The sequence below is a fragment of the Poecilia reticulata genome, linkage group LG21, assembly GCF_000633615.1.
Source record: "Poecilia reticulata strain Guanapo linkage group LG21, Guppy_female_1.0+MT, whole genome shotgun sequence".
NCBI classification, from domain to species: domain Eukaryota; kingdom Metazoa; phylum Chordata; class Actinopteri; order Cyprinodontiformes; family Poeciliidae; genus Poecilia; species Poecilia reticulata.
The window spans coordinates 6218589-6231931 of record NC_024351.1 but is presented as its reverse complement, the minus strand read 5'-3'; the positions used below and the strand labels follow the sequence as shown (position 1 = coordinate 6231931).

The 13343-nt window shown below is 38.5% G+C and overlaps 1 protein-coding gene across 1 annotated transcript in view; it reads left to right on the top strand.

The window, feature by feature from the left end:
* The window catches only part of LOC103457621 (low density lipoprotein receptor adapter protein 1), a 39686-nt gene that overhangs the window by 13163 nt on the left and 13180 nt on the right, over positions 1-13343 (top strand). The window contains exons 2-3 of the mRNA XM_008397912.2: positions 7969-8111; positions 11028-11140. Of these exons, the coding sequence (XP_008396134.1) occupies positions 7969-8111; positions 11028-11140 (256 nt within the window). The remainder of the gene's footprint in view (positions 1-7968; positions 8112-11027; positions 11141-13343) is intronic.

Below are 13343 nucleotides of genomic sequence, written 5' to 3'. Positions count from 1 at the left end.
TTGGAGACTGCTGAGGAAAACATCTGTCAGCAAAAAGACTACCACACTGTTTTGAATACTTGGTTTATGACTTGCTAACTTTGAACAATGGCCTAATGCAGCACCCTGCTGTTTGGAAATGTCATGACTACATTTATTTACTTTAGGTCTGGAGACTCTTTCCCTAGCAAACTGTCAGGCCCCAAATAACATGGATGTCATCCCATCATACTTTATTTTTATACCATGTCGGTGCCGATTTTTAATAAAGACTGAAACGGCATAAAAAATGCTTTTCCGTATGAGCTCACGTTGCTGTGTTCATTCAAGTCGAAGTTTTAGAGCGTAGATCTATAAAATTGATTTAAGGTACTTTTAAAGGACGGTTACAGGGCAAATCGCTGCTGTATTTATTGATCTCTGCTGTCTGAAGGCTGTAAACATCCCGTGTGACAAACGCTCTTCTTGCTCGCTCCTCCTTGCTGTGATGTTTTTTATTTATTCGTTCATATAAAAGCAGATAATAGCCACCGTCTTAATGGGGCTACTCTGTCTTTTTAAATAGCACCTGCATTTAACAAACAACATTAGCCCTTGTAGCTGAGCACCGCAATGCATTATGTTTTTATTAATGACTGCTTTTCAGTTTGTGAATTACTTTTAGGAGTTGTGCTACATTGCAACATTGTGACACTGGATTTTTTTACTCTTCAGTTTGGCAAGTCTGATGTCTGACATTAAAGCAATCACCCAGTGATTAATGCAGGCGGTCTAATACATTACTGTTATATGGACCAGAGCCATGTGTTGCCTGACTACCCGATTTAGACACCCCAACTAATCAAGCATTATAAGTTTTACTCCATAAGGATTGTAACATCAAAAATATATAAAAATGCACAATAAATACTTGGAAAAGTACAAGTAAATTCCTTCTTATTTTTGGATTACCACCAAAATATTCGCAACCCTGGTAGATTATGATTTATTTTCATTCAACCAACCTGGTAGAAAATGAGAGATGGATTTCTCAAAAGGTAAAACAATAAAAATTGAGTATCAATAAGGGGGGGCGGGGGGGGGGGGAAGTCCGTTTGTATAACTTTATTTAAAAAATGGTCTTGTATACCGTTTTTAATAATCACTGGAAAACTGATTTTTGTCACTTTAGTAATCAAGTCCTTATAATTGTTGGCCAGCTTTTATGTTTCTGCTACTATTTTAAGAGTTCATGCTGGGTGATGAGCTCTGAGTCTTTCAAGTTAGAAGACAACAGTAGGATCTGACAAACTGAGACATTTAAGGGTTGATTACTGAACAAGTAGCAGATGGTTGATTAGGAAATGGGAGCAGGGGTGAGGGAAGACGAGTAAAGTTGAGGAACTGGAAATGGGAGGAATGGTTGACGGAAAACACCGAAGCAACAAGGGAGCATCAGATAAATGCCACAAAACTAGATTCCCAAAGTTTATGACTCGTTCATTTCCAAATCCGATTGTGGCACTCGGTGCATGCTCAATCGAACTAACTCAGACCTGAGGGAGCGTATGGGTAAACTTTAGCAATTACTTCTAATAGTTTATCGTAATAAGAAGAAATTGCTAACATTGCTAACACATTTCTCATTGCAGCGAATGATCAAGCTTCTTTGGGCCAAAAAATGGGTAACTAAAAATGTACATTTGCTCCCCTACTTTGAAATAACATGTGGACCCTTACTGATTTGTTTCTACCATCTGCTATCATCCCCAGATTTACAGTGAAATATCTTTGTGCAGTTATTAAATAAGTTTTAATAGCTTTGCAATTTCTGGTTAATGCTTTTATATTTATAATTTATTATTATTATTTTTTTTTACTCAGTTCTGTTTGCGATGCACAAGCTCCGCTGCTTAAAAACAGAAAATTGAACTGAAGGATATGAACACCCTGGGGTAACAGTGGAGAGTGGTGACACTGTAATTGTCATGAACAATCCTGTATCTGGGAATCGGAGCTCTGTGGATTGGATTAAACGCCAACATAAGATAAAATCACTGTCTGCTAATCTGTCTCGGTATCCTCCACCTTCCAACGCTAGCCACACACCAACTGTTAGCGCCAGCAGAGTAAATATTAGCCCAATTTTCACACTGGGATACCAGCTATGTATAGAAATGCAGGAAATTATCCAGGACCAGACCCTGCATGTCTGTGTTGGCTTTTAATTTGATGCCCATAATAACGCAGGGCAGTAAAATAACCTGCCGTTCTAATCCAATTTCACTCTGGACTCTTCTCCAACCTGAAGTGGGGGAAAATAAAGCTCTTTTACTGCTGGATGTGTAAACATCAGTTTCTAATTAATGATTCACAGAGGCTTCCAGAGGACGGTTTGAGAGTTGAGGGTTGTGTTTTGCATAATAGATGCAGAGGAATGTAATTTATATTCAAGATATAGTTTGGGAAAAATAAAAATATCTTTCGGTTTAAAAAAAAAAAAAAAGTCTCTTCTGTCTTAAAAAATATCTTCATGAAAGTGCAAATTTGAATTAAAGGAAATACTGTTGGTACCAGTCTGAGAATGGATGGCACGCTATGTTTTGAGGCTAAACAGTTGAGAGTGAAACATTCAAAGCTGAATTTACTGTTATCTGCCGCTTTTCCCTGACTTGTCTGACTTGATACAAAACCCAAGCATATCACTTTCCCCTGCCTCTTTTATATTTAACGTCAGTCTTTAAAAGATCCTAATTTGCATTGGCCCAATTTGCTCATTCAAAAGAATTCCCAGGATCATTATGATGAACAATGGATATGCAGATGGAAGTGAAAGCCTTCAATGAGAGTTATGCTGAAAATGAAATTAAGTTGAATGAGACATATGTGTTCTCATTTATTGGAGGAGCTCCAGGGAATTTTTGATTGAATTATGCTGCTCCTTTAAACCTTTTGATCGCCGTCACTGAAAATAAAATAGCTTTCTGCATTGAAATTTAATGAATGAAGAGTAAAAATGGATGTCAAGAAGAAAAAACTGGATTTCTCTTTTGCTTTGTTGTAATCGTATCACTTGTTTGTGTGTTTTTACATTGTAGTGTCTGGGAAGTGAAAGGTATTTCACCCATTTCTTATGTACTTTTTATTTTCACTCTGAATTTTTAGTCTTTTTACCATCTTGAACTACTTGCAAGATGTCACAATATTGGGAAATTAAATTGTGTTCTGGTGCCATTTTTAAATTTTATGACGAATTAAAACTGGACCTTTTTTCAATATTGTCTTTTCAGTCAAAATAGCTTTTATAGGTACAAAAAGCATTTTATGTCAACGGCTTGAAGAAAGTGTCCTGATTTTAGAAAGTAGGTCTTAAAAAATGTAAAATGTATCATCCAGATACTACAACAATGACGATACCAAAGGTTATTTTGTGCTATTGAACAAATTTCTATAAAATCAACAATGTAACTTACAGAAGATCGACGAATCCATGACTTAAATAAAGCTGGGATGATTTCAAACTGGGCTGATATAATGAAAATAAAAAAAAGAGTGAAATATTTTAAACTAAATGTCCTCTACAAAAACTCTGCACTTTATCCTCTGCATAAAGTGCTAGTCTGGTGCCATTGGTGTATAAACTTCTTATGCTTCCCCCAAAAATTGGAGAGATGGTGATTAATTACCACAACAAAAAAAGGTTTGCTGCTGTTTGACTAAATGTTTTGGATTGTGGGACACTGCTTCATCTTTCTGTGGCTTGTTCTCTTCTCTTGATGCCGAGCCAAGTTGTTCAGTCAGGCAGTTTTCAGGTTCCACCTCCTAGTTACTGCTGGCCTCTCAGCAATGGAGCCCTGGGTTGCCTGGCAACATAATCTGTTTCTTTGACTTTATTTACACAGGCTGCATCATCCTAGGCATTTTCTGTGCAATATTTATTCAGTTTATTAAATTAGAACTAATTCAAAACAAATTGAATGAATACCTGGGCAGTTTGAAGACCAATCAGTCCAAGTCGTATCAAGAAATTTTTGGATAAAAACAAAATATACAACCTGCTCATTTAAAGAGCCAAAATTAATCCATAAATTCTAATGGAATTCTAATAATAGTGTTTTTTAAAATTAATAAAAAGATGGCTTGGGTGACTGTGTCAATTAGAGCAACGTCTCATTCTGACAAAGCTTGTGACAACTATCCCGTAAATGAAAGCATGGTATGTAAACATCTTATCTTTAGAGACTTGGAGGGTCTTCAAAATGTTCAAGATAAGGAAAAGGATATTTTGATTTACTAAGCTTATTTCTGGTAATAATTTAGATCTTTATCAAATATTCTAAAAAAAAAAAAAAAAAAGGCATCCCAGAAAGGATCAGGATACTGAAGTCTTAAGAGGCTTTGAATAAATGACAATGATTTTGGTGTTCTATTGAACGAGAATAACAAATGATGATAAAACCGAATACTTGTGTGTGTGTGTACATATACATGAAAATTTACTCACTCTTGACTGATTCTGGATTGACTGAGAGGCAACCAGCACCCTGGAGTGGTTCTACTTAGCTGTTCTCTCAAAAACTACATGAAAGCATGGGGTTTTCTTTCATACTTTGCTTGCAGTGAAAGTCGGAGGAAGCAAGGATCCAAAAGGTAATATAGGGGACGGATTTAAGCAAGCAGTGAAAAAAGTAAGAGCTTGAACAGAAACACTTTACTTGGCTGTTCCCTCAAGGCAAACTCAGGAAACCAGTTTCATCCACAAAGCCCCAACGCGCCCCTCCCAGACGCCCGTGCCATCCCAGCCCGCCACCTTCCCTGAATGTGCGGCCTATTTTCCCCGTCAAGGTGGCGTCCCAGATTCAAACTTCAAGCAGACGAGTGAAACGGCGAGGCAGAGATTGCATCAAGGAGGATGAAGAGAATGGGGGTGTCACTGGGGTCCTCAAAGTCAGCCGACTTCTTCTTCACTAATACTGTAGAGTCGTGTTCATTTCTCCTATTAAGTACTGTCCTCCTTAATGACTTGTGGGGAAATAGTGTTATTATTTTGACCCTAGAGCACCAGCTCACTCAAACAAATTTCAAGCTCATCACTTGAGGACTGCTTGCCTGCGCAGATGCTTTTTTTCCCCCCCTCTTGCGTTGTTATTCCTGTGTGTATTTGTCTGCGTGCTTCTGTTTGCGTTATTAATTAACCGGCAGCATAGGTGTCGAGCCAAAGGAGAATTCACCCGGGTACAATTTTGACTTCTCAGAGCAAATTAAATTACGAGCGTGGCACTCAATGAAACAGCTGCATGTAGCTGAAGGCGTGCAGAGCACATGGCCCCTTATTATGGAGCAACAGTTCCCCAACGCTGCGCTGCACACGCCTCGGTTCATTCAGCGCGACGTCTTTTCACACACACAAGTGGATTTGTAACTTTTGCGTGATTGCGCTTGGGGTTTCCATGCGGTAAAATGTCATCGGTTTGCCCTGCTCTGTTGTTGCGCATTGATTTTATGCAGTGTGTCATAACAATACAGTGTTTTCTTTTTTGTTTTGTGTGTGTGTGTGTGTGTGTGGGGGGGGGGGGTGCGTGTGTGTGTGTGTATACACATAAAACCTTAGCTGCCATATGCTTGGTATTAAATTATTTCCAGGCTCCACTTTATTAAACGCAGAAATGTCATGAGTGCTCCACTAAGGCATCGACTCCTCCCTAATCTCTAAATTGAATCATCTTGATGAGCACAAGCTTCAACAGACTTGCACTCAGGTCAAGTCGACGCATGCTTTCCCTCTAACTGTTCAAATAGCACAAATATATTTCTCCTTTAGGATTTTCTTCAACATGTAAAAATCCAATTAGCCACCCCTTTTTTTTTCCTGTCACTCTTATCACTCCCAGTCCCACTTGCACTGAATGTATTAAAAATTTAAGCGCTCTCCTTTGGGTGGGGGTAATGGGGAGGTGCTTGTGATATATTGGAAACCCTGCAGCATCAACATAAAGCTCTTGAATAATTCATGGGTGTTTCCTAGTGAAGATACAACATGAACTGTAGCACTTATGCCTGTAGTGCTGTGATGTTTTGATAAAACTTGCAGTGCCGTAAATGTTTTGACCTGGGGTTGAAGTTTGGATGTGACCAAAGGCCTGAAAGTTTTAATGGGAAAATTAAAGTTTGACTGTCTGAAATTGACTTTTTTTTTTTGGCAAGTCACAACACTTGCACAGATGGGATGGCCTAGGGCTATATGAGATTCCCATGGTATGATGGCCCTCAGTTAAAAATAAGATTTCATTGATTTGTGATATTTGCATAGGAATTTAAAACAAAAATCTGTAACATGTCCTAATTATGTTTATTTCATATAGTTTAAATATTTATTTGGCAGAATATTATACACTTTGATGTAGAATTATAACAAACTGACGCTGAAATTAGTCAATTAGTCGAGCAAATTTTTCGAGTAGACAAGCTGCAGTCAGCTGCAAATCAAACAACTTATAGATTTACTGGTGTGGTTTTAAAATGGCATTGTTTTAATAAAAATAGATAAGTGGAGGTCATTTTAGCTTCTACATTATGGTTTTTATTCAATTCAGAGATATTTCTTAGGGGCCAAAATAGTTGAACTCTTATTTTTTTTTTTTAGAAACAAATGTAATTTTATTTAATGTTGCTAAAATCTGAATAAATATATTAATTCTCACAGCAAACTTTAGATTATGTTATATTGTTCATAGAAAATGCACAAACCCTGTAAATTCAAGACGAACAATTCAGGAATAAAGGCAATCCAAGGAATGGCCACCCTGTGCGTTTGTAGAACATGGATTACTGTTTTGCCTTCATCAGCTGACATGTTCACTGGAAATGGCATCCGCACTTTTGTTTTTATAGCTGCTGTGTGTGTGTGTGACCTATTACCTACTGAGATGAGACAGTTTCTCCCTTGTGGGTTAATTAGGTATCAAAACAAATTCACCCCAAGAGCTAAAACGGAACATGTACTACACTGAAAGTCATTGTTATCCTATCGCCCACTGCAGCCAAATGATCTGTGGTGCTTCTGCCGTCCACTATGTTCCCAGAGCATTTGCATTTATTACCACCAAATGTGCCCCCTGCTTCTGAACCAGCCTCCGCAGTGTGATTGAAGAATGGTTAATAATTCAGTGAATTTGGAAGGAGCACAGCGAGGATTTTAGTCGCCTTCACAGCTGCATGGGGTCTGCCAGTGACAGATGGCTCAAACCACATGGAGAATTTGATGCCAACATCCTCCACTATAACGCTGGACACTGTGTCCAGCGTTATAGTGGTGAGGCCACTTTTCCCTCTTTTTCTTGGGTGCTATGAAAATGAATTCATAGATATGGAAAGAAAAACAAAAGTTCTTAACTGAAAGCCTCGACCTGTTGTATTTTAAACGGCTATATGCTACATAGCTTTGTCTGTCTCCTGTCTGGTAGTGGCCTGTTGATTAACCGTTTTGTCATAATGCTATTCCATTGTCCAGGACTTTGATTAAAAAGACTAACTTTGTAAACAAGTAATAAATAGTTCCTAAACTTGTTTAAAATGCAGCTGTACACACTAACTAAACCAATAATGGAAATTGGAGTGCTTTGTGAGGTGGGGGATAAATTATTTCAATGCAAGGGATTGAAAGAGTCACTTAAATTGAAAGGAATTGTTAAAAAATTGTCTAATATATTAGACAGGTTCATCAGACAATTATGCCCATCTAATAGCATAATTATAGATTATTTATAAACTCCTTGAGAGTAGTTTGATTATCGTGTGCACTCGATAAATACATTTCCACTGGACTTTTCTGTGTTTTAAAAAAATGCAATGTAATCCTATGTATTGTAAGATATGAATACACGTCTGACTGTAGATGGATGACAACATTTTCTTAACCGTCTTTCATTATTTGGTTACAATCAAAACCCTTACGAAGCTCTGCAAGAAGACTGATTAATTTCCGGGTGATCTGTCATTTTGTCCAATCAGAGTTGCCAGAAAACTGGACGGACACAAAGGAGACCCTGCTGGAGGGGATGGTGTTCAATGTGAAGTACCTTGGTATGACTCTGGTGGGACAACCAAAAGGAGAGGAAATGGCGTCAGCTGCTATTCGAAGAATTGTTGCAACGGTGAGTTTGAATTTCAAACATGAAAACTAATGACTGCACTGCTTTATTTTTTTTAGACTCAGTTTCTCATGTAACTCAAATTTCAATGACTTTTAAAGTAGGAATGTTTTGGAGCTGGGACTCTGGATTAAGCCATAGAACTGGGACACTAGTCAAATCAGGCAAAGCAGATTGTGGCTTTAGCAGTTTGATATAGCAGGAATTTACAAGAACCAAAGGCTCCTCTGTGTAACCTAATTTGAATATTAAAAGTAACACAAAAAATGCAGCACTAACAGAGGTAGGGCAGTACATGAGGATTATAATGGACTTAAAAAAAATAAGGATAATGGTTACATTTAAAATGTGTGCTGCTCATTGCGATGCTCCAGGGCGATTTCTTATCACTGTAGTTTGATAATTTTATGCTATGGGCTTAACTGTATCATCTGTGGGGCAACAATACAAGATAAGAAGCAGATGTAAAAGTTAAATAAAATACAAAATCTCAGTGCATGGACATAATCACACTACCATGAAAGATTAGCTCACAGCCATGGTGGCTATGCCCACAGCACTCTCCAATCCTCTTTTCAGTGCTGAAGCTCATCAATGAGATTTAACTTGAACCAGAGTTGATATAGGCTTCATATGAACATTGAGAAATTCTAACTATTCAGTTGAATTCAAGATATAATTTGTAACAAATGCTGTGGTATTTTGTCCCTGTTTTAAGGCTACTTAGGTATTCATTTGTCACGGGTATAAAATAATTCATCAGCTTAGTTGATGGATTCTATTCGTTTAAACAAGCCAAATAAAATACATGGATTCTATCTACTGGATCCATGTATCCAGTAGATACATGGATCCATGTATCTACTGGATACATGTAGATCCAGTAGATACTACATGTATCCAGTAGATACATGGATCCATGTATCTACTGGATCCAGTAGATACATGGATCCAGATACATAGATCCAGTAGATGCATGGATCCAGGTATCTACTTGCTGTTCCCTCAAGGCAAACTGCAAATGCAGTAATACAAAATGCATTTTGTATTATTGCAGAATAATACAAAATGCATTATTCTGCATTTTGTATTGCAGAATAATGCTTCTGCAATACAAAATGGTGTATTGCAGAAGCATTATTTTGCTGGAAGTTTTAACATTCACAATATTTTATTTCCCATCACAGGATTCATGAATAGATTGCCGTTTTTCTTAGGATTCATTTTTAATTATTTTATTTGAGGTCACAGAGGGGGCGGACACAGATGGTCCATGCATTGCTACTGGCCTTTAAGCCACATGATGTCCATGTCTACTGTAGAGTAAGCCCGGAAATAACATGCAAACAACACCTAATATTGTGGTACCCTCAAATAAAAAATGGAAGGAACGTCGGATTCAGCACTTCAGATTCTAATTTGGAACGAGTCAAAAAATCTGACGCATTACCAACAGGAAACGGCTTTAGATTCCCATCCATGCTTTCCTTTACCAATTCAAAATGCTATCAGTTTTCAAAGAACTGCTTTCAAAATCACAAGCACTCTACTGAATTTAAACCCCTTCAAAACATCTAAAGGTTTCAGCCACCTGCACGTTTTATGCGAACAAGCATTTAAATTGTATTCATATTTCCACCTGCCAATTCCTTTATGACCATAGACACAATCCCGACCACAATATTCATTTCATATCGCCTAGAATAAATTGCTGCTATTTTGTCAAAGGTTTTATTTATTTATTTTTTTCAGAACGGACAGCTCTGCTCAGGCAGTCTAATCACACCTCCTCTGCTTCTCAAGTAGAGCCTGCATCAAACCTAATGGCAGGATTAAAATTCAGATGATTTTGCACCAAAACAAAAAAAAAAAAAAAGTCGGTTTTGTCTTTGTCCGTTCCCTTGGAAACCGGTCCACCTGAGCTGGAGAGCAGAAAACATTTGGGACGTTTCCATTTGCTCCGCGCTTCATTCAGACGTGATGAGACAAGGCGGCGGGACCAAACGTACAGAAAGAGTCTGAACTTGGCATATCTCGGGCTGACAGATTGGTTTTTGCCTGGTGGCATGACACTTGTAACGCGGCAGCAGAAATTGTCCATGTTTCTACATGAACGAGCTCCAGCAGCACAGTCAGCTAATGCAGCCCTACCCTCGTTTTGATTATATATATATATATATATATATAATTAAAATTATAAAGGCTTAAACAGAAACTGCTCTTCAATGTATCATCTCAAGAGATTTTTGATCCCTTTCAGCTTGCCATGACACTATTAATTGTCCTTGAGGAGACCTAGTTTCTGCTCGAGTAAAGATACCACTACACAAACCCCTCACATGGTTGATAGATTTAAAACCGGTTGATTAAAATGTTATTTTCCTCCTTATTTCTTGTTCCATTTTCTTTTTTTGGTTTCTCATAGCTGTTTTCCTCCTCAGTCCTTCCTGTGACTCTGCAGCTGTCATTGTTTAAGTGAGGCTCTAAACTGCTCTTGTTTGTGTTTTAATTGTGCGGTAAAGAGGTTGGTCACTGTCTGTGTCAACAGGCGCTCTCTGAGTCTACAAGCTCAGCACTACCACTGATTTTGCTGAAAGCCCAGATGGTGCAGAGCAGCAGGGGGAGTCGGTGGCTGCCAGCCCGACCTGGAGAGCTCACTCTGGGCTTCACATTGCACCATTCCTCCCCCCATTCTGTCGCCTTTTATAAATTCCACTGCATGTTTCTGGAGCGCAGCGAGTCGCTTGCTGGCCTTTGCTCAGAAGCAAATCGTCACAATTTGGCGTTTGTCTGTGTTTATTCTCAAGTTCTGATCACTTTTGATTTCAGTCAGTCTGACAGATTTGTTCTTTGTGTAATCGAAGTCGGGGTTTCCCATTCTGATCTTTGTGTGTGTTGTGTTGTCTCTCACACCCACAGGCCAGAGCCGGTGCCAAGAAGTTTCGGAAAGTAACCCTGACAGTGTCTCCAAAGGGCATTGTCATCACAGACACAGAGACTGCAGATCTAATAGAGAATGTCTCTATATACAGGTACATTTCAGTCACAGAATAAACATGACAAAGCAGATTAACAAATAGTTAAAGGGCTTTAGAAATGCGTTCTCACTTTAAGTGTTTTCACCATCTGCCATTTTTCAACTGCAGACTTTAATGTATGTTCTCCAGGTTTTATAGGGTCTTGGTAATAAAAATAAGTACATAACTGTGAAGTAGAAAGATAATTAAATGTAATTTTTGAAATTTTACTTTTTGACTGAGAAGGAATCTGTATACACTGTGTATCACACCCTTAATAGATCAATGTGGTAGCAGCATCATTCTGAGGGGCTAAATTTATTAAGTGGGGCAGGAAAACCTGTGAAAATTGATGTTGAAATGAAGTAAACTAAATACATGGCAAACCTAAAAGAAAGAACAAAACTATCAGAAGTTGTGAAATACTTTAAAGTGGGGCAGAGATATGCCTTCCTGTAGATATCAACCATGTCATACAACCAGAGCTATGCTGGATTTTATTTATGTGACAGCATATCCATATTTAGTTAAAACATTGACCTAAATCCTGTTGAAGATCTGAGATTTTCCGTCCAGGCTGACTGAATATGAACAATTTTTGCAAAGAACAGAGGACAGAAGACGCTGATCTCTAGATAACAAAACCTGGCAAACGTACTTAGAAAGACGAGGTAGATACAAGTGCATGCCACAGTTGTTAGTTTCATTCATAAAAATGTAAAACTTCATATATTTTCTTTTGCTTCAGAGTTACTACTATATTCATTACAGAAATGGTTCCCAAGGTTTGAATCATTTCAAATTCAGGTTCAGTTTCTTCTAAATGTGTGTAGAGTAAGATGAAGTTTACCCAAGACCTGAACAAAGCAACATTTGAAAACAAGATTGACGCAAAGTATATTTGGACTCTGTTTAACTGAATTCTCACTGATTGGTGCTCTGCCCGTTTAGCCTGGCCTCGAGTCGTTCTCAGCTAAACCACTTTGAGATGAAGACAGATAATGTGTGTGCATGTAAATGGATACAGTCGGTGTGTATATGCGTATCGCTCTAAATCCTTTTCAGATCGACCATATCAGGTGTACCAGAACCTTGTCCAGGTGTAATGGCTTGGCTCCTTATCTCCCTTTTTCCAATTTTCTTATATCATAATGGTTCCGAACGCAAGCAAACAGATAGCATATTGCTCAATTTGAACGTGACACGTAGTCTTTGCCCACACTCTGAAACAAGGAAACGGGCCACACACACACACACACACACACAACGCCTTGGCCTACAGAGGATGGATTTATCCTCATTTATGAAACCCCACCCCCATCGCCCTGAAAGCCCCCCTTACTCCTCCGCCTTGTATCTTTATTTTTTGCACATAAACCGCTCGTGGGAAGACAGCCAGCGGAGGGTGAAAGGGGCGAGTGTAGAGATAAGAGAGGATCAAATCAAGACTGTTTACAGTGCATAGCAACTCGAAAGGGAAAGACTTGGATACACAAGCTGTGTGTGTGTGTTTAGTTTCTAGATAGCACTGTTATATTTGTACCTGTGAGTAGACAACTTAAACATTTGGTATATTTGTATTTGTTGTGTTTGATATTTTCTGTAATTTGAGCTGTTTCCCTTGCGGGGAGCGGCTTAGCAGTAGAGTAGAAAACAGACGTCAATGCGTTGTGCACTGCACTGGAAACAAGACCCCCACACCCAACACACCTCCATCCACTGCACACATCCCCACTTAGTGTCCCTTAAATACATTTGTTAAATGTTGCAACCTTTGTATTTGTTCTTGACGGCATGTACTAGCAGTGCACTTTATATCCTGGTTGAGCCTCATTTAAAAACTAATCTTTCTCTGATATTAACCTTTTATTCGTTGATTTGAAACACATGTCACAGTGGATCTTTATCTTTAATGTGTCTCTGTGCCGTCTTTTAAACAAGTTCTGTCGTTGCACATGCGGTGTCGCACATGCAGTCTGCTCAGTCATTAAAATCTGATCTGCACTCTGATAATCGCAGGGGAACCTCGGGAACCCCTGTGGACTGTAACTGAGGTAACCGGCTATTTAGTCGAGCATATGACGAAACAGGCACGAAACCATAAAACTTTGCTTATCGTCAGCAACGATAAGAACAGATGCACAACTGTGTCATTAAACCTAGGTTAAAATAGCAGCAATTGTGAACAAGTGTGTGTGTATATATATATATATATATA